The sequence below is a fragment of the Scatophagus argus genome, chromosome 8, assembly GCF_020382885.2.
Source record: "Scatophagus argus isolate fScaArg1 chromosome 8, fScaArg1.pri, whole genome shotgun sequence".
NCBI lineage: Eukaryota > Metazoa > Chordata > Actinopteri > Scatophagidae > Scatophagus > Scatophagus argus.
In genome coordinates, this window is record NC_058500.1 from 25,180,663 (window position 1) to 25,202,730 (window position 22,068).

The 22,068-nt window shown below is 45.2% G+C and overlaps 1 protein-coding gene and 1 non-coding gene across 2 annotated transcripts in view; one reads left to right on the forward strand and one right to left on the reverse strand.

Moving 5' to 3' along the window:
* Positions 1 to 20,392, forward strand: part of LOC124063234 (voltage-gated potassium channel subunit beta-2-like) — a 52,000-nt gene extending 31,608 nt beyond the window's left edge. The window contains exons 10-15 of the mRNA XM_046396669.1: positions 569 to 654; positions 748 to 868; positions 17,018 to 17,112; positions 18,321 to 18,441; positions 19,013 to 19,101; positions 19,671 to 20,392. Coding sequence (XP_046252625.1) covers positions 569 to 654; positions 748 to 868; positions 17,018 to 17,112; positions 18,321 to 18,441; positions 19,013 to 19,101; positions 19,671 to 19,760 — 602 coding nt within the window. The 3' untranslated portion in view covers positions 19,761 to 20,392. The remainder of the gene's footprint in view (positions 1 to 568; positions 655 to 747; positions 869 to 17,017; positions 17,113 to 18,320; positions 18,442 to 19,012; positions 19,102 to 19,670) is intronic.
* Positions 18,749 to 18,830, reverse strand: trnas-cga. Its single transcript has one exon. It is a non-coding gene; the product is annotated as a tRNA-Ser (tRNA).
* Positions 20,393 to 22,068: the final 1,676 nt, after the last annotated feature.

Genomic DNA, 22,068 nt, shown 5'->3' on the forward strand with positions numbered 1-22,068 from the left:
ATCAGGATATAGCTGTAACAACTTTCCACTTTCCACTTTCTCATCACAATATGCTCACTTGAGATGGTGATGACCATAATGCTGAACTACGGGCTTCAGAATTGAAGTCCATAACCCAATTGGTGACATCAGAATGGCTCCATCCGCTATTTCTTATTCAGTCTATGGTCAGAGCAACACGATCAATGTTGACCGTGGAACTGTCTCTGCACCCATCATAAGTCTTGGAAATAGAACTCGATAGTATATTGTTCAAGAGAATTTTTGAAGTGTATTCCTCATTTTTATTCCAAATCATTGCTCTTCAGAAACTGATAAATGTCATACTGAAAACTATGTGAAAACGTTATTCCAAGAAAAAGTCATCTTTCACAGCTGCTTGACATAGAACATAGAACATACACTAAGAGACAGTACAGGTTGCCTTGTCCTTCTCATTTGAATTGCCGTCTGGTTTCTAGTATTTCCGGATCTGGATTCTTCTTTATCTGTTTTTTTTTTTTTGGGGGGGGGGGGGTGTTTTATGTTTTTGATGCCTACTTGATGATTGCTGAAACTGTTTTGGTAGAGACTGTAAGGGCAATGACTCATGTGATCAACCAGGGGATGGCCATGTATTGGGGGACATCACGATGGACCTCTATGGAGATCATGGTAAGTTCACACAAGTCTCGATGTTCACTGGTTAAGTGTGAAGACTTGTAAGGTGCACAACTGCAAAGTGATTATCCCCCGTGTGTGCTGTAGGAGGCATACTCAGTGGCACGACAGTTCAATCAGATCCCACCGATCTGTGAACAGGCAGAGTACCACATGTTCCAGAGGGAGAAGGTTGAAGTGCAGCTGCCTGACCTGTTCCACAAGATAGGTGAGCAGCTGCAATAGTGTGTTTGAAAACTGTCCCAGTATGGTCTGAGCATGAAGTGTAATTCATCGCAATTGGTTGCGTTGTATAACAAGGATAGTTTAGAGGGTATTGCCTAATTTCATTGTCCGAATTGTGCAAATGGAAATCCATGTTGACACATATGAGCTTGTTTTTCAATAGCGTACTCTGTCTAAACGTTATTAATGTGCTGTCTGTGTTATTGTCACACTGAATGAAGAAGTAAAATGCAATTCAGAATTCCAAACTGATTGTTCCATTATCCTACTTGTTCAATGAAAACTGAATAAGGTAGTTCAGAGCTCACCTTCAGAGGACAAGTTGCACGTTTTTAGATTCCATCCATCCATCCATTTTCTATACCGCTTATCCGTCAGGGTTGCGGGGAAGCTGGAGCCTATCCCAGCTGACTACGGGCGAGAGGCAGGGTTCACCCAACAACCACACACTCTCACACTCACACCTAGGGATGTAGAGTAGCCAATTAACCTAATGTGCATGTTTTTGGTATTGTGGGAGGAAGCCGGAGTACCCGGAGAAAACCCACGCAGGCACAGGGAGAACATGCAAACTCCACATAGAAGGGCCCAGACCGGGATTCGAACCTGGAACCCTCTTGCTATGAGGCGACAGTGTTAACCAAATGTACAACGAAATTTAGGTGCACTCAAGAATCGGGATCAGTATAGAAAAATGCTATTAAAAAATGCTATAAAATAAATAAATGCTCTCATTTTATTCACACAGAACACACATTCTACACATCCAAATATTTTTTTTTTATTTACCATACACTCGCTGACAACATCTGCAGTAAAAGTGAGATTAAAAAAAGAACGTATTGTCCATAATGATAAATAGTGCTCAGAGAGAATATTCATACAATATAAATTATTGCATTTTAATGGGGTTCACTTTCAGTTTGGAGATTATATGACTTTAGGATCAAAACTGTTCATGAATCTTGTGGTGCATGTTTTGATAGATGTGTAGCGTTTTCTGGAGGGCAACAGTTCAAACAGGTAATGGGCAGGGAGTCCTTCAGGATGTTGTGTGTCTTTCACAGGCAACAGGAAGTGAAGACATCACCCAGAGCAGGTAGCTGTTAGTTTATGATGTTCTGTGTAGTCTCTTTGATTCTCTGCAGGGACTTTTTGTCAGCTGCATAGCATAAGGATGCTCTTAGCCTCCTGACTACCGGGAAAAGAAATATTGTTATTATTATATTTTTATATTATTATTATTGTTGTTATCATTTATTATATATGTTATATTATATATGTATATATGTTGGTTGGTATATGGTATATATATATTGGTTAAAGCTACTTAATGTGTGTGTATGTATATGTGTATATACTGTATATATATATATATATATATATGTTGGGACCATGTGCTGTCATGTGTTGGTGAGAACAATAGAGAGGCCTACATGTGACCCATAAAGCCTGACTTAGAGTGACTAACCGTTAGAAATCTATTTTATGGCGTACGCCTAGTCATAAATTCCTGAGCTCAAACTCCGGACGAGCACGGACATTGGCTGCGTGCCAGCCATCCCTAAAGAATCTACGGTGACGTCACTCAGGTAATAAAAGCTCAGCGCGACACTCAGTCGTCGCTTTTTCCCGTGCATAAGGACAGTGGAGAGCTGTAAAGTTCTCTACAACTTAGTCGCCGAAAGGGAGCAACTCGAACGTTTGAGCATCATCATCATTAAATCCTAGGTCACAGTCTCTCGCAGGCCGAGAAATCGACTGTAGTGTGCTTCGCTTCTTTTTCCTTTTTTTTCTTTTTCTCCAACGTGTATCGCTACAACCAGCTGATTACACGCGAACGAGGACCACGCGCGCCGACTTTGTTAAAGCAAAGCAAAGTTTGTTAATTCACCGGTGATTCTTCCCCCGCTACCGCCGAGGGACCACTGTGCCGCATCATCTGAGACGCAGATCGTCAGCATCCGCCGAGGACAACGCTGCGACCGCTCAAGCGGACTGTTAAACTTCGAACTCCGAAGGATCGGAGCAACGAAGAGTAAGAGGCTTATGTCTGGGCAGAGATAACGTAAAATAGATTTGTTTACACATGCTTTATAACTTTGTGAGTGCTGCATTTAATTGTTTTGGTTACCGATCACCCACTTCCGCCGGCTCAGCAAACCCACGCGTCACTAGTTAAAGGACCAATAGCTGAGCAGATAGACTCCGGTTTACTGACTCCGCTATTGTGTGGTGATAAACGGGTTTCCAGAGACGTGAAGTGGTTCATTTTCCTATTTGGGTGTATTCTTCGTTCTTCTATCTCTTTCCTTTCTTCCTTACACTAATCCTGCTGAACGGTGAGACGAAAGCCCGACCACGTGGTCACGAACCGTAACCAAGGGGTACGTGGCTCCCAAAGGCTTTCGTCCATGGTTCTTGTCTGTGGTCACGCTAAACAGACAACGTGAGCCATTACCACTCTGGCCCGAATAACTTGACGTGTTGTTCTGTAGCCATTGTGGGTACTGTTAAATTACAAGTGTATTATTCTGCTATTTCAATGTATTGATTAATTTGATATTTCGTGTGCTGTTTAATTTGCTGTTTGTGACTGCTTGTTCTTTGTGCTAGCTCCCCCTAGCGTAGTTATTTACTTTTCCCCTTTTGTTATCTACTGCCATCTTGTGGCCGTAGCTTGTCATCATTCTAGTTATAGTCTGCTGCCATCTTGTGGTCGTAGTGCGCCACCAATTTAGGGTATAGTCTGCTGCCATCTCGTGGTCGTAGCTTACCTTTATTTTAGTTTAGTCTGCTGCCATCTTGTGGCCGTAGTCTGTCACTACTTCGATTTTAGCCGGCCGCCATTTTGTTTGTTTTTAGCTTTAGCTTGTTAGCCACCATCGAGCTAGCTTGCTAACCGCCATTTTGTTTGTTTTTAGCTTTAGCTTGTTAGCCACCATCGAGCTAGCTTGCTAACCGCCATTTTGTTTGTTTTTTAGCTTTTAGCTTGTTAGCTGCCCTCTAGCTAACTTGCTAACCTCCATTTTGTTTGTTTTTAGCCATTAGCTCGTCAGTCTCTTCTTTGTTTATTGTCTACCGCCAGTGTTAACTCTCTCTCACTCTCTATATACACACCCAACCCCACATACACACCCTGTTATGAATGTCTTTTGCTGCTGTATTTGTTACCTATTGTAGCTAGTAGTTTAGTGTGCAACTTGAACTATAATAGCTTTGTTTGAAGTGATACTTATCTTTGGATACTTGTTACTTTAATAAATCTTGTTATAGTTGAACCTGTCGTGGACTGTGCTTATTGTGGGGAGTATTAATGACAACAGTTGGATCCGTGACAGCCAGTGCTCGAGTTTACCCTTCTAAACATTCAGAGACTGTTAGTTCCCTTATTAATTTGGCTATTGGTCCCTGGTGACAGGGTGGTGCCCCGATATTTAAGTGTATTAAGCATACACTGATTGTACTGTAATGATTATTTCCCATAATCATTGACTCTTTGCCAATAACCAAATTGCTCCTACTAAGTCGCACAACATAATTGGTGCCCCGTGTGAGGCTGTCTTTAGATCCAGCTGTGTTGTAATACCATCACAATAACCTGTTAGTGACGGTTTAAAGTATTCCCTTGCTTTGGGTAAATTTTTGGTTTCTCTCATCTTCCTAGAAGTAGAGCTAGGAAATCATTCCCCTCCAACTAAGTTGCTAGCTATTAAGTTGTGGTATTAGAAGCATTGACTTTATCTAGGGTGTTGTTTGATATGTGCACTAAGAGGTGCCATAGTTGAATAGGTACGTAGAACTTAAGTGGTCGAATACCGACTGTATTTTGTTTTCCTGTTCCTTAGATCGGTAAATCTTGTTTTGTGACGTGTACTAACACCGTAACACAAAGTATAGCCCCTGTGTAATCTCAGTTACGCCCATTTAGCAGCCATAGTTAGACCTAACACGTTGTTGAACGGTGTAGGTTTGTAAGCCGCAGGTTGAAGCCCACCTGCGCAACTTAGACTTGCTCAGAGTAGCAGTTTGTGGGTTTTGGTTCTTGTCGATTCAGCGTAACGACAGAATGAGTAGTAGGGATCCCCACACCCTAGGAGCTAAAGGCTCTCAAGAGACAGATGACCTGGACCTGCAGGCCGCGGTCACTGGCCTTATGAAGTTGTCAGTAGACGACGTAAGCGACATAAATAGCTACAACGTTAGCACCTGTGACATAGAGATCCAGGAATTGGTCGCATATATAAATAAGCCGACTGGAGAGAAACGCACCGTCGCAGAGGTGCTTGGTCGGTTAACGCTGCTTTACCACCGTAAAGCTCAGCTGCAAGCTGCAGAACATGTTGAGCAGCTTACCGTGTTGCAAGCCAGCTACCAAGCTGAGGAAAACGAAAAATCGATCCTGCAACAAGAGGTCAAATACCTCAAGGATCAGTTCGCGCAGGTGCGAGAAGAAAGAGAGACCATCCAACGAGATTGTCATCACTTGCACCTGGAATTACAGGCAACAAGAGATCGGATAAAAGGTGAACACCCGGAGTGTCAGGATCAGGATACCTCCCCTGTTGACCTGTTGGACACTGTTGCTGACCCAGAGACAGCCCCTGTCCCCATAAGAAATGTTAACGCCCGATCCACAGAGTCCACGGAGGACAAGCTGAGGGCAGAACTGCGGGCAGCCCGCGCACGGGAGGCCACCTGGCACAGAGAGCTAGAGGACGCTCGACACACTGATCGAGCTGCACTCACTAACCTCAGGTCAGATAGTAGAGAGGCTGCCGCCCACTCAGGAGTATCTGACCTGATCACCTTGGACCAGTACACACCACTGGACCCACACCGGCACACGAGTGCCCCCTATACGAGGAGCGCAGCTTCGTCAGCTCCTCAACGCCCCCTTTCTGATATGGCGCTGAGAAGGACTTCCACAGTCAAAGAGGGACAGCGGTATTATTCCTTAATAGATGATAGGGACTTCGGGCCCCCAGAGGCCGACGAACTATACAGGAAGCGCCAACCGCACCCTCATCTTACCCGAACCCCTTCTCCACCACGGAGGAGAGCTCAGGGTTTGCCTTATCATGATCTGAGAGATCCACAATCCTCAGAAGATTCGGATGACGCCGCTACCTATCATCAACAGGGGCTGCGGACGCGTCAACTTGAGTCTCTTGCCAGAGACATTGAGCGCTTCGACCCCGGAAACCGGGAGTCAACCATTGACGACTACCTCAGGGAGGTAGAACGCTGCCTCTTGGACTTGCCCCATGCTTCTGCTCGAGAGAAACTCCGCCTCGTTTGGAAAACCACCTCCAGAAGCGTTCACGTCTTCATGGAGACTCTCCCACCGAGAACCAGAGACCGCTATTCAGCGCTCTGCCAGGCCCTGAGGGAGGAATATTCCCATTATACGGACCAGGCGTCCGCTACTCTTGGTGCCTTTGCTATCACGCAAAAAAAACTTGAACCACCCAGGGAATATTATAGACGCCTCAGAGCCGCATACTTCCAAGGGCGCAACGCACCTGGGTTAGAGGAGGAACATGCTTTTAAATCACTTTTCCTCCATAACCTACATGAGAGCGTGCGTTATGACGTGACTATGCATTGCCGTGTCGGAGATCTCAGTATGCAGGAGATAAGGCGGTACGCGCAGCTAGCATGGGAAACACGAATACGCCCGGGCAGAACAGCCGACAGCAGTGCTAGGGTCCTGGAGATCCAGACGCCAGCCACCGCAGAGTTGGCACTAGAAGGCAATGAGATGCCTCGTGCTAAGATGCAGGCGAAACCAGGTCCCCCAGCACGCCAAGCATTCCGCCCGCAGGGTGGATATTCGAGACAGAGGACTGATAATCCTAGCCTGTCCCGCAATCCGAGACCGCCGCGCCAAGAGGTTTCCCAACAAGACCGGAAGGTCAGGTTCGAATCCAACCTCAAACAGGGTAGGAGGTATGGCGACAAGGCCCCACCCTTTCCGAAAGAGGATGACTTCAAACAAGGAAAGTTGGCAGAATTTATCCGGAAGTGTGTGACCGAAACAGTTCGGGGAATGGACCGCCCTAGCTACCCATCGACTCAACCGGAGTCACCCAAGAAGTCTGACCCCAAACAACCACCATTATGACTAGGCCAGACCTCCTCGTCACCCAACACCAGAGTTTACTTTGTGGGCTGGGGACGAGGACCACCAGGAGCTAAAGCACTCCCCGAACTTCCCTTACACCATCCCGACACCACACGTCCAACTCCCTTGACCTTCTTAGGCAATCTCGTCCGGAAAGGAAATGCTCGGCGCATCTATGCTTCAGTAGTGGTAGGAGGCGGCATCAGCTCTCTAGCACTACTCGACTCGGGTTCTGAAATCAGTCTGATAAGTTCTGACCTGTTTGCAGAGGTCACAAGGGCAATGCTCGCCCTCGGCAAACCATTTCCGATGGAATCTTGCAACATTAGCATCACCAGCTATACGCAAGATGACACATCCATTACAGAACGGGTTTGGGCTAGCATTACATTCCAAGAAATGACGCTGGTACACCCGTTATACATCTGTGCAATCGACACAGAACCCCTTTTGATCGGCCAGGACTTGCTGGACCGACTGGCCCCACTCATTGATCTGCACCAAGGTCATATCTGGGCCCAAGTCAGGGCCCCAATGCCCCTGGAGCCAACACCAAACTCATCAGACTCGGAGAGACAAGTGGCCACCATCCAGGCCTGCACTCAGGCACCTCCAATCCTGACCCCTTTGGCCCTCAAGCCAAACTCTGACCAGGCAAATCAAGCCTCCCCTTGCAGTCACCAGTCATTCCTGTGCTTCTTGAGAAACGAAAATCCGTCTCTGTACTGCCCTCGTGTGGAGGGGGGTGTCTACTTGAATACCATCCCAGTCTCAGACACCCTGGTGACGCTATGGTCAGAAAAGTCAGCTGTGAGCGAGAGCCTGTACGCCATCCTGAGTCAAAGTGATCACCCTCCCACATTTGCGCAACGCAGCCACCGCCTCCTTTCCACAGAGATACCACAGACTCCTCTCAAAGCTATAGGAGTATGTACCCTCTCTGTGATAATTGGGAAAAGACGAATCACCCACTTCGTGAGCGTCGTCCCGAAGCTACGACCCCAGTTCCTGGTGGGAGCAGACATCTTGGTCAGGCTCGGCACCAAACTAGATACGGTCAACCAGATCTTGTGGTCCCAGGGCAACGCAGAGAATTGCCCTCTGGAGACCGGGCCAGAACACATGCTGTCGGGACAAACCATCCCACAAGCCTGTCAGGTCGCAAGTGAGGTCGATGTAACCATTCCCCCACGGTCCGCCGGTGCTCCTATTCGCCTTGTCATTCTTAAGGGACAAAAGATACCGGGTTCCCAGGCCTTCTTCCAGCCCTTGCCCCAGTTCTGGGAGTTGAATCTTACCATCTGTGGTACGCCTCTCCTTCAGGTGGACAATCGCTCCACATACTTGCTGGTCCAGAACCCGACACATGTCCCTGTTCAAATCTTAGCCCGGCAACTTCTGGGTATGTTGATCGACAGTTCCTTCCACGACTTTGAACTGACCATCCCAGTAATCGGCGAACTGCCATCCTCACTTGTGACGAATGAATGTCTTAACGTCCTATCCACCTTCCCGACCAAAATGATCACGGTGGCTCGCGATGAGTTGCTACCGGACGAGGTCATCTGCAGTGCCTCTCTCGGGACTCAAGGTGATATGGTTGTGTGTTCAATCACAGCTAACGATGGGGCTCCTGCTTCCGACAATGGTGATGGTAACCACATCTCACCAAAGGAGTCCCAACCAAACTTTGAATCAGAGGTCGAAGAACAACTGACAAAAGCCGATGCTCTCACGACAGATGAGCAGAGGGACGCCCTCCGGGTTTTGTTCAGAGAATTCCACCACATATTTTCAAAGGACTCGAATGATTGTGGAGTCACAGACCTGCATACGGTGCACATCCCGACGGACCCAAAAGCACCACCCACCTTTGTGCGTCAGTACAAAATTCCACTGGCAGCTTATGACTCCATCCAAGAGATCCTTGACACACTCCTGAAAAAGGAGATCATCCGAGAGTGTAACTCCACGTACAACTCTCCAATCTGGCCGGTGCTGAAGCCAAATGGCAAATGGCGTCTCACCATCGACTACCGATCATTAAATAAACAGGTCCCACTCTCACGTTGGCCTATGATCCACTTAGATCAAGAGTTGGCTAAGGTGAAAGGAGCTTGCTTCTTCTCAACCGTGGACGTGTCCAACGGCTTCTGGACCATGAGAGTCGACCCAACCGACCAGTATAAGTTAGCCTTCTCCTTCGGCAACCGCCAATACACTTGGAACCGCTGCCCGTTTGGATACGCTAACTCCCCAGCTGAATTCAACATCTTCCTCCACAAGGCGATGAGCGACGCCGCGGCACGCGGTAACCTCATCTACGTGGACGACATTCTCATGAGAAGTCAAACCTTTGAAAAACATCTGGAAGAGCTCCGCCATGTCCTGTCCCAACTCTCTGGAGCGGGAGCTAAACTAGCCATCGCAAAGGGTCAGTGGTGTCGCACTAAGGTGCAGTACGTCGGTCTAACAGTTGGGCCTGAGGGCATCGAACCCCAGTCCAGTAGAATTCAAGCTATCCAAACCATTCAGGCGCCATCCAACGTGTCGGAACTGAGGAGCTTTCTGGGGATATGCAACTACTCACGGCAGTTCATTGAGGACTACGCCGAGATTGCAAAACCCCTCACTGAGCTCCTCCGAAAGGACAAACCTTTCGAATGGGGAGAATCCCAAAAGCAGTCCTTCCAACAGATGAAGGAAAAGCTCAGCTCTGCTCCATGTCTAGCCTATCCAGATAAAGACAAAGAGTTCCATCTGGAAGCTAGCTTTTCGAACCAGTGCCTTAGCGCAGCTCTGGCACAGCAATATGACACGGACAAGCGGGTCGTCGCCTATGCGAGCCGACCACTCAGCAGTGTGGAAGTTAAGTTCTCCGACTGCGAAAAAGCACTTCTATCCACCGTCTGGGCGGTAGAACATTTCCGCAGTTACGTTGGAGGCCAGAAAGTTATTATTGAGACCTGTCACCAACCAGTGACTTTCCTGAATAGCCTGAGATTGAGGGAGGGACGAGTGTCAAACAGCCGCATCGCCTCCTGGATGATGGCATTGCAGGGCTATGACATCGAGGTGAAATACGCACAAAACCAGCGTATGACCTTAGGCCGAGGCTTGGCCGAATGCCAACATTGCAACTGTGAGGATCAAACGGACCTGCCATTTCTCCCTGCCACTGCTCAATCGCTTCCCTCTAATCACAGATATTATGATGATAATATCTGCCAGGATCTTCCAAAAGTTTATGTGGACGGATGTTCTTTCCATCACGCTGACCAACTTCGGGCAGGAGTTGGTATTGTCTGGGCCAATCGCACAGTTACAGAGCCCAACCACTATCAGCTGGGTACCAAAACTAGCCAGTATGCAGAAATCGCTGCTGTCCTCATCGTCCTTCAACTAGCGGTGAAATTTGCTATCAGACAACTAGTAATCTGCTCCGATTCCAACTACGCCCGCCATAGCTTCATCTCGCACTTCCCCACATGGCAGATGAACGGCATGAGAAACGCCAGGAATAAAGAGGTCAAACATGCCGAACTCTTTCTGGCCTGTGACCAACTGGTGACAGAGCATGGAATGACCATCTATTGGAAGAAGGTAAAGGGTCATTCCCAGACCTCCGGTCCAGACAAAGATGGCAATGATGAGGCCGACCGTTTAGCCAAGTTAGGCGCACAGGAAGGTACACCATGGGAGCTTCACGCAGAGTGGCTCCCGAAACCTCAGACATGTGCAGTGAATGCTATCACTCGACGACGAACAAAGGAACAACGGGAGAATGCCCAGACTAGTGAGCAGACCTTGCACCTAGGCCGGACACCTGGAGATGCAGACTTGGTCACTATGCAGGAGCAAGATCCAACCATCCAAACCATCCGACGGCTGGTGGCCAATCCCTCCCCAAAGGGAACCTCGCCTGTTGGACTCACTGAGACCAAAGAAGTACAAGCCTTCCGGCGAGCCTTGCCACACTTACGACTGGAAAAGGACTTGCTGGTTTATTGTCAGAACGGACAGGGACCAAGTCGGTGGGTCGTCCCCACTAACCATAGGGGGGTGATGTTAGCTCACGCCCACGACTCACCTGTCGGCGGTCACCGTGGTTCCAAAGCCACACTCCAAACCCTTCAGCAGGTTGCATATTGGCCATCTATGAGTAGTGACATCAGAGGTTACATTCAAGGGTGCCTCACCTGCTGCCAGTTTCAACCCATGCGACCCCTGAACCGAGCCCCACTTCAGGAAAGGGGGGTCACCTTCCCCTGGTCCAATCTCCAAGTAGACTGGATTGGACCAGTGCCCAAATCCTCGAGAGGTAACCGATACCTCCTCACCGTCACATGTGCCTTTACGAAATGGGTGGAGTGCCTCCCAGCACCAAATGACACGGCTGTCACCACGGCCACCCTACTGCTGAACCACGTATTCAGCCGCTGGGGACTCCCCTTATCTGTTAATTCAGATCGTGGCACGCATTTCACTTCCACAGTTATGACGACCCTGTACCATATCCTGGGTGTTGAGGTGAAATTCCACATTTCTCACCATCCCCAGTCATCGGGTCAAGTAGAACGAGCGAACCGTACCATCGTGCACATGCTCAAGAAATATGTGAGTAACAATGGTAAAGATTGGGATGTCAAGCTCCCATTAGTGCTGATGGCCATTAGAGCCACTCCACATCGCACCACAGGGATAACTCCCTTTGAGATGATGACGGGAAGGCAAATGACACTCCCCCTGCACCTCTTGTACCACCCTGAGGATGTCAGCGTGGCGACTGCTTACACAGCACACCAGTATGTGACTGACCTGCGTGAGCACCTCCGAGCCACCTTTGCATTTGCCCAGAAAAACCTTGAAGCCCAGGCTGAGGGAGCTAAGGCCTACTATGATAAGAAGGCTTCCAGCCGCGAATATGAAGTAGGAGACCGGGTCTTCTATTTTCAGTTCACGCCGCCGGTGGGAAGTCCCAAGAAGTTTCTTCCCACTTGGAAAGGCCCCTTCGAGGTGGTAGGAAAACTTTCCCCAGTAGCCTACCGCATCCGAGTGTCAAAACCACGGCAAGCCCCTGCATACAAGTGGGTCCATGCCAATCAAATCAAACCATTTAGACCAGCAACACTCCCAGGCGTGGAACCGAACCTATACCAAGAAGGGAAGGGAGAACCACTGCCCCAGAGTGATGAGGATGCAGATCAATAAGTTAAGAATAGTTGCATGCCCTAACTCACTCACCGGCATGCACTAACACCCGGTCATATCCCATATCACAAGTAGTAATTAAAGCCTATTTGTTTCAGGATGAACTTCCCTTGGGTCCTTGGCATCCTCCTCAGTCTGCAGGCTGCCCGAACCACTAATGTGTTTGAACCAGGCCCACCGACTGGCATCGCTCTCCAGAACACACCTGGACTACTGATTACACGCTGCAATCTGTACACCCAAAGAATTTATGTACGGTTAGACCCTTGGGATGTATATCGTAAGCACATCCAGCTTCCCCCGCGCCTGTCCGAGGGAAGACCCAGCGGAATCCAGACGCACGACACAATTGAACGTGCTAAACGTACAACCGTAAACATCCTGGAACAATTACAGAAATTCCTCGTTACGGAGGAAGATCTCAGCGGTAACAAGCGATCAAAACGTTTCCTCGGGGGACTGGTCGTAGCAGCCTCAGCAATTGGATCCCTATTCTCTGTAGGCATATCCGCTGCTAATTCTGTTAGCATCAGCACATTACGCAAACACGTGAATGAATTAGAGGGAGAAATGCCGGAGATCCAACAGAAACTTGTCCTTCAACAGGAACAACTGCAGAGCTTGGATCAGACGATCCAAGGCACCATACTAACAGTTAACCTCCATTCTGCTATCCTGAACAACACATTGCATGCATTAGAAACCCTCACTGAAGTCGTAAGAGACGACATCAAATATGTACAAGTAGTGGGAGACCTAATGCAGGATCTGATTAGGGAAGTGAGCTCCTCCGTCAATAGCTTGAGTGGAGGAAAGATCCCAGCCTACCTAGTCTCGTTAGATCTAGTCAAACAGATCCTCCAATCCGCTACCCCCACTCTAGTAAGCACCGCTCAGGTACACTTGGCCTACAACTTGGGTAGCGCCATTCCAATTGCTGTAGATCCCCAGAAATTAGAAATAGGTTTTATTATAAACCTACCTATTATAGAGAGACAAAATGTGTACAGGCTTAAGTCCGTATTGAATGTAGGGTTTTGGCAGAACAAAACACATGTACGCCTTGACACACCATCCATACTAGCCTACCACGATGAAGACCCTTCCCTATACCTAGTGCCGAATCTCAATGCATGCACTCGAACAAGAGACATTCACTGGGTCTGTCCGAGCAACCCGTTCATCCGGGATGTAGATGGATACCTATGTGGTCTGCGGACTGACTCAACCGAGCAAAAATGCCAGGGTACTATGTCTGCAAGGAGTGAAGAAATCGGAACTCGAGTGGAGCGCATTGGTCACCGTTGGCTCGTGAATACAATTGCCACGGAAGCTTTATTAGTCTACGACCGCCATGAGACAACCACTAAGTTGACCCTACCAAACCAAACAATGTTTTTGACGGTCCCACAAGGAGCCACAATACACATTGACAATGTCATCCTCCATCACCTCGACTTTGAGCGCCACGATGTGGAGATTGAAGTTCTGGATGCATTTAAAGGCCAAAATTTCACAATTGACACATCCCTGCACCAACAACTATTGGCCGAAGGGACTAAATTGGTTAAGTTTAGCGTGAAGCCAACGGGACTGATGACTACATTCTTCAGACATGAGAATCAGTCACCCTCGTACTTAGAGAACCCCGTCGGTCTAGTCGCTCTGGGGCTTTTGCTTGGTGGTTGGATTATCACGGCCTTCGTAGCCCACATGATGTATAGATACATCCAACAGCTGCAGGCTAAGTTAGACTCCCTCCTCTTCGTCACTCCACGCTCCAATGCATGACGGTTCACTAACCTTCTTTTCCTCCTTTTCTTCTTTTTCTGCCTTCATCGGGTATCCTCATGAAACTATGTATTGGAAGGTTTGAATGTGTTGTTTCAGTGCCAAACCACTGTAGAATAGCTAGGTAGCTTATTAGTCAACTCTGCCCAGACTGTGCCTCAACTCTGCCCAGACATGAAAGCCTCTATAGACTGTGAACTTTTTGACTGTTGATCACCATGTTGTTCACCCAACAGGAAAGGATTACCACCGCTAACACATGGACTATGCAATGTCAGAGTTGATCTAAAGACTGTGACCCCTTCTCCACTCTTCAGATCAAAGGGGGGAATGTTGGGACCATGTGCTGTCATGTGTTGGTGAGAACAATAGAGAGGCCTACATGTGACCCATAAAGCCTGACTTAGAGTGACTAACCGTTAGAAATCTATTTTATGGCGTACGCCTAGTCATAAATTCCTGAGCTCAAACTCCGGACGAGCACGGACATTGGCTGCGTGCCAGCCATCCCTAAAGAATCTACGGTGACGTCACTCAGGTAATAAAAGCTCAGCGCGACACTCAGTCGTCGCTTTTTCCCGTGCATAAGGACAGTGGAGAGCTGTAAAGTTCTCTACAACTTAGTCGCCGAAAGGGAGCAACTCGAACGTTTGAGCATCATCATCATTAAATCCTAGGTCACAGTCTCTCGCAGGCCGAGAAATCGACTGTAGTGTGCTTCGCTTCTTTTTCCTTTTTTTTCTTTTTCTCCAACGTGTATCGCTACAACCAGCTGATTACACGCGAACGAGGACCACGCGCGCCGACTTTGTTAAAGCAAAGCAAAGTTTGTTAATTCACCGGTGATTCTTCCCCCGCTACCGCCGAGGGACCACTGTGCCGCATCATCTGAGACGCAGATCGTCAGCATCCGCCGAGGACAACGCTGCGACCGCTCAAGCGGACTGTTAAACTTCGAACTCCGAAGGATCGGAGCAACGAAGAGTAAGAGGCTTATGTCTGGGCAGAGATAACGTAAAATAGATTTGTTTACACATGCTTTATAACTTTGTGAGTGCTGCATTTAATTGTTTTGGTTACCGATCACCCACTTCCGCCGGCTCAGCAAACCCACGCGTCACTAGTTAAAGGACCAATAGCTGAGCAGATAGACTCCGGTTTACTGACTCCGCTATTGTGTGGTGATAAACGGGTTTCCAGAGACGTGAAGTGGTTCATTTTCCTATTTGGGTGTATTCTTCGTTCTTCTATCTCTTTCCTTTCTTCCTTACACTAATCCTGCTGAACGGTGAGACGAAAGCCCGACCACGTGGTCACGAACCGTAACCAAGGGGTACGTGGCTCCCAAAGGCTTTCGTCCATGGTTCTTGTCTGTGGTCACGCTAAACAGACAACGTGAGCCATTACCACTCTGGCCCGAATAACTTGACGTGTTGTTCTGTAGCCATTGTGGGTACTGTTAAATTACAAGTGTATTATTCTGCTATTTCAATGTATTGATTAATTTGATATTTCGTGTGCTGTTTAATTTGCTGTTTGTGACTGCTTGTTCTTTGTGCTAGCTCCCCCTAGCGTAGTTATTTACTTTTCCCCTTTTGTTATCTACTGCCATCTTGTGGCCGTAGCTTGTCATCATTCTAGTTATAGTCTGCTGCCATCTTGTGGTCGTAGTGCGCCACCAATTTAGGGTATAGTCTGCTGCCATCTCGTGGTCGTAGCTTACCTTTATTTTAGTTTAGTCTGCTGCCATCTTGTGGCCGTAGTCTGTCACTACTTCGATTTTAGCCGGCCGCCATTTTGTTTGTTTTTAGCTTTAGCTTGTTAGCCACCATCGAGCTAGCTTGCTAACCGCCATTTTGTTTGTTTTTAGCTTTAGCTTGTTAGCCACCATCGAGCTAGCTTGCTAACCGCCATTTTGTTTGTTTTTTAGCTTTTAGCTTGTTAGCTGCCCTCTAGCTAACTTGCTAACCTCCATTTTGTTTGTTTTTAGCCATTAGCTCGTCAGTCTCTTCTTTGTTTATTGTCTACCGCCAGTGTTAACTCTCTCTCACTCTCTATATACACACCCAACCCCACATACACACCCTGTTATGAATGTCTTTTGCTGCTGTATTTGTTACCTATTGTAGCTAGTAGTTTAGTGTGCAACTTGAACTATAATAGCTTTGTTTGAAGTGATACTTATCTTTGGATACTTGTTACTTTAATAAATCTTGTTATAGTTGAACCTGTCGTGGACTGTGCTTATTGTGGGGAGTATTAATGACAACAGTTGGATCCGTGACAGCCAGTGCTCGAGTTTACCCTTCTAAACATTCAGAGACTGTTAGTTCCCTTATTAATTTGGCTATTGGTCCCTGGTGACAGGGTGGTGCCCCGATATTTAAGTGTATTAAGCATACACTGATTGTACTGTAATGATTATTTCCCATAATCATTGACTCTTTGCCAATAACCAAATTGCTCCTACTAAGTCGCACAACATATATATATACATATATACACACACACATACATACACACACTCACATTACTATATACAGTAACACTATATCACATAACATTTCTAATCTTACTGCATATCTTAATGCTTATTAAGGCTTAATAATTTCATGTCATCATTGAACATGACAATAATAGAGGCAACATGTCAACAGCGTATAAGGCAGCATTGCACAAGTAGAACAATGACGATAGGTATTACCCCTTATCTGGTGTTCTTGATAAACAACTGCAGATGAATTACACAGGTCCCAGTAGTTATGATAATGAAAAATTATGTATTATCTTGTTTGTAAAACATTGAATCAATCATGCTAAGGCCATTTGTTGTTGGGAAATTGTATAAATGCCATTTAAAGATTATTTTGTTTACACAATTTGATCCATTCAAAGTTCTATTTTAATTCTATTTGTGTTAGTCCTGACGGTAAACCCAGCCTAGTTCCACGTATTTTAAAGCTGAAGCAAACTTGCTGTGCATGACTTGTTCTGGGCATACAGGCATTGGAGCCATGACCTGGTCTCCACTGGCCTGTGGGATCATCTCAGGGAAGTATAACAGTGGGATCCCCCCTTATTCACGAGCCTCGCTTAAGGTAAGAGTCATTTCTTATTCCCTCTAGCCATTCATCCTGTCACCTATTCATCTGTTTTGGCCGGGTCTCACCAAATGGTGTATGAATAACACGCCACTGACCAAAGTCATTTTATCTGTCATAAATAAATGTTTTTTCTTTTTCACGTGTCATTTAGTGACATCTGCATTAAGCTTTTCATGTTTCATATTAGGCATGAATGTAAGAAAGATAAAAAAAAAAAAAACAGTACCAGTGTCCCATGTTTTGATGACTAAATGTAATCAAGCTGTGACCATAAGTCACAATACTACTACTAATAATAATAATGATAATAATAATAATGAAAACAACTTTATTTATATATTTATATTTATTATATTTATATAGCATCTTTTAAAAACCAGGTTCCTAAAGCAATTAACAATCAGTTAAAATCAGAAACTACAGATCAAACACAAGAACAAAATATAAAGTAAATACAGTATACTGATTGATAAATATATTGAATTTGACTGACAAAATGTAGGAAACTTAAAACTGAGAAGGTATAAGGGTGGTAAAAAGACGACATCGCATATAAGCCAGTCTACAAAAATGGGATTTGAGAAGTGATTTAAAAGGAGCCACTGACCTTGCTAGCCTTATCTCCTTGGGCAGGGCGTTCCAAAGCCGAGCCCTGACTGCAAAAGCCCGATCACCTTTGACCTTGACTTTGGAATGACCTGAAGGTCCCCACCTGAGGATCTCAGGCTGTGGGCTGGCTCATATGGGGTTAGCAACTCTGTTATGCATGTTGGGACCAGACCCTGACATGCTTTGAAAGTGATCTGTAAAGCCTTTGAATCAGTTTTAAAACAGACAGGCAGTCAGTGAAGGGAGGATAGGATGGGGTGATGTGATGGAGTATGGGAAAAGTGGGAATTAATCTGGGAATGGTAATCTTTTGGGAATATCAGGGAAGACCCCGACAGTGGATACAGCTTCTTCTTCTTCTTCTTCTTCTTCATCATCTCTTCTTGTCCTCCCTCCTCTTCTTCTCTCACAGTGGAAACAGCTGATCAGTCATGATATATATGTACATACATAGACTCTGGACAAAGTCTATGTATGTATCTATGTAAAGCGACTGGACAAGTCGCTCTCTGTAACATTCATTGTTGTCTTAGACAACCAGGGTTCATCTCTCACCTTTAGCCCTGAACTAAATATTGTGCTGTCTGCAACAGGGTTATCAGTGGTTGAAGGACAAGATCCTGAGTGAAGAGGGCCATCGTCAGCAGGTGAAGCTAAAAGAGCTGATTGCAGTTGCTGAGCGACTAGGCTGCACTCTGCCACAGCTGGCTATTGGTAAAATAAAACTGTCATTTGTTACTCTCTCTTTAGGTCCATTACATCTCAATATGTCCATGTGTTTATCCATGTGTCATCTTTTATTTTTAGAAGAAGAATCAGCTTTATTAATATACTGGTATATATATTTTTACACACACTGAATTCGTCTTCTGCATTTGACCCATCCTTAGTGGACACATGCAACACCCGGCAAATTACATGCAGTGAAACACACACAGGAGCCACAGAATCACACATGTGACCCTCCGATCACAAGCCGCTTCTCCAACCTCTAGGCCACGGCTGCCCCCAAAAGCCAGAACGTCACGGACAGGATTCGAACCTGTGCGGGGAAACCCCATTGGATTTCGAGTCCAACGCCTTAACCTCTCGGCCACCGTGACCATGTTTGGTGCTATGTTGTAACTAAAGAAGTTGTATACAGTACATATCCTCCTTTATGATAACCTTAAAAAGTCTTACAGCATTTTTTTTTCATAAAACATGTTGACTTCACTCTTTGCCTCCACAAAACAATGGATGCTAAAGGTTTGACCTTTTCTTCCTATGCTGCACATTCCCACAGCATGGTGCCTGAGAAACGAAGGGGTGAACTCTGTCTTGCTGGGAGCTTCTAGAACTGACCAGCTAATGGAGAATATCAGAGCAATACAGGTTAGAAGACATGCATGAAGCAGGTGAAACCACTCTGTTCATGGTTCCATACCCACAGTCAGCACTAAATGGTACTCTAAATTTTGATTGCAAAATGCATATAAATATGAATTGATATTTTATGGGGTTTTTTTGTTTGTTTGTTTTTGACCATGGTATAAGTGACCATGGTTTACGTTCCCATATTCTTGCCTTCATTAACGCAACTGCCTAACATTGGACATTATCTATATTATATTATGAAAAGATCTGTACACAGTTGCAAAGTTATTTTGTGTTTGTGTAAGGTTCAGAAGGTGTATGAAAATGACACAAGCACCCACAGCCACCCACAACCCACACCCATAGCAAATGGATCGTCTAAATACGTCTTGGTCCAATTGTTTGGCCACAACAAAGTTAAGAAAAAGAAAAAAAACAAAATCAAATGGGCAAACTCACCAGAGATATTTGTGACACTCAGAAGTAACGACCTGTCACTAATATAAGACTGCTCAAGTAAGTGTCTGGTTCTCTGCAGTTGAGGTAAAATAAATGACCTTAATCCTTTCTTTCTTCTCATTTCACAGATTCTTCCAAAGTTGTCACTGTCCATCGTATCTGAGGTGGATAACCTCTTGGGAAACAAGCCCTATAATAAAAAGGACTTCAGATCGTAGAAGCCCCAGCAATGAACTGTCAGTGTGTCCTCTGTTGGATGGCTATGAATCAAAGACACAATCACACATGGGCAACACGTAGTGTAGCAAACGGTGAATAATCTGGAATCTACTTTGTTCACCACATTTCCACTTATTGCCACTTCATATGATATGAAGGTTTATAATATGCAATACTTTTTCTAGCAGTTTAGCCTTGAATGGATAAAAAGGAAACAATTTGCTCTAATCAGATGAGTCACTGAAACACTAAAGAAAATCACTGAGTAAGGTGTTGCTTTGTGTCTACACTGTCTACTCAGCATGTCTCAGAGTGGCTAACTTAAAAATTCATTTGTTGCATTTGTGTGCTATTAAACATGTGTTGCACAAGACATGTAAACCTCCTGAGCACAAAATTTGTGATGAATTAGCAATTTTAGTGTAATAATCACAGACATGCTTAAATACTGTTTTTAGGGTTGGATTTCAGTCACAGTTTAGGTACCTCATTATAGTTACATTAATATAGTTATGTCTAAGTCAATGTATGTTTGATTTTCTGTTGTATTTTTATTAAATCCTTTCCTGTGACTTTTTGTCAAACAAAACTGTTGTGTTGCCTGGAATTTTTCCTGATGACATAACCTTATAACAACCTATATTTTATAGAAAACTGAAACAGAATTCTAAGCTTCTATTATTTTTATTTGTATACTAACCTGTTTAGCTGCTTTTCCCTGGCCAGTTTGGAAATATGACTGTTCATAACTTTCAACACAATATATGCCTAATTTTTTAGATGGACACCCACAACTTTTAGTTAATGGTTAGTTGGTTTTCCATTTTTAATGCATTGAACAGAACATTATAAAACTTTCTGAAAGGAGAGGCTTATGTAAGTGGCCATGACTGCCAAGAGGCCAGTAGTCATATAAGTAAACAGCAATCAAAACAATCAAAATAAGCAAACCCACCAGCCAATCAGATTGAAGCTAAATACTATCAAACAGGTTTGACAATATACTTCCTACACTAATACAGTCACACCAAGTAGACATTAATGGCCAATGATCTGCAGATAACCTGAGAAAACTTCTCCATATAATATATAATATAGGGAAACACAGATAACCCAGATTCTGTCAAACTCTTCTCACTAGATGCAGAGAAAGTGTTCGACAGGGCTGAATGGTGCCTCTTCTTTTACATATTAAAAAAAAAAATATCTGGTTTTGGGCCATCCTAGCATCGATCATATGTAGACCACATCACATCTTCTCCAGTTCAGAACACAGAGCCTGTAGCTAATGCAACATGGAGCAAATTAGGTATCAAAGGGGCTATTGCAGTCCCATAGGAGTGTAAATCATTTTATACACACATGATATACTACTGGTCTCACACTACCCACAAGCCGCTGTGCTGACTGGTTCTTTACTTGATTTCTCATACACATCTGGCTACAAAATTATTTGAACTAAATCTGAGGTAATGCCCCAAGAGGAGATATATTGATATACATCAACAGATCTGAATAGCCCAAAGACCATTCTGCTGGTGGGTTAAAGCAGGGTTTCTGCAACTGAAGAACCTATGAAATGGTTATATAGTTATCTTCATCATTGAAACAGTGTATCCAATTTTTAGTTACTCAAACCCAAGTATGAACTAATAGTATGTGAATTGAACAACATTAACAGGGTAATATCAAAGTAGGAAGCAATGTTGTAGTGACAACAACATAACAGACAGGGAATCCCAGTGTTTTTAATCTTAGGATAAGGCAGACTAGACATTGCAGGGGTAAATTTAGTTCTACTGTTTGTTATTGTGTTCCTTTTGACAGTTATGTATTGTTTTTTAGTCCAATACAATTTCCCCAGGTTAAATTAAAGAGTTTGGTCTAGACCTGCTCTAACTGGAAAGTGTCATGAGACAATTGTTATTGTGATTTGGCACTATATACATACAGAACATGGTCTGCCTGGTGGAGAGTTCTGATGTCTCCAGTTCTGTCTCCTCCTGGGTGAGGGATCCCTCCTCTGTTGCTCACCCTGAGGTTTCTTCCATTTTTTCCTGTTAAAGGTTTTTCTGGGAGTTTTTCCTTAGTCGATGTGAGGGTCGAAGGGCAGAGGATGTTGCTGATGTTATGTTAAGCCCTTTGAGACAAACTGCTTGTAAAAATGGGCTATACAAATAAAGTTGACTTGTCTTGTCTTGTCTAACGCTGCTTTGGATACATTTCACTGTGTACATCTTGACCACTGTAAGACATGCCCACCTTGGGCATGTCTTACTTACCTACCTTGTAAATATATTTTTTATA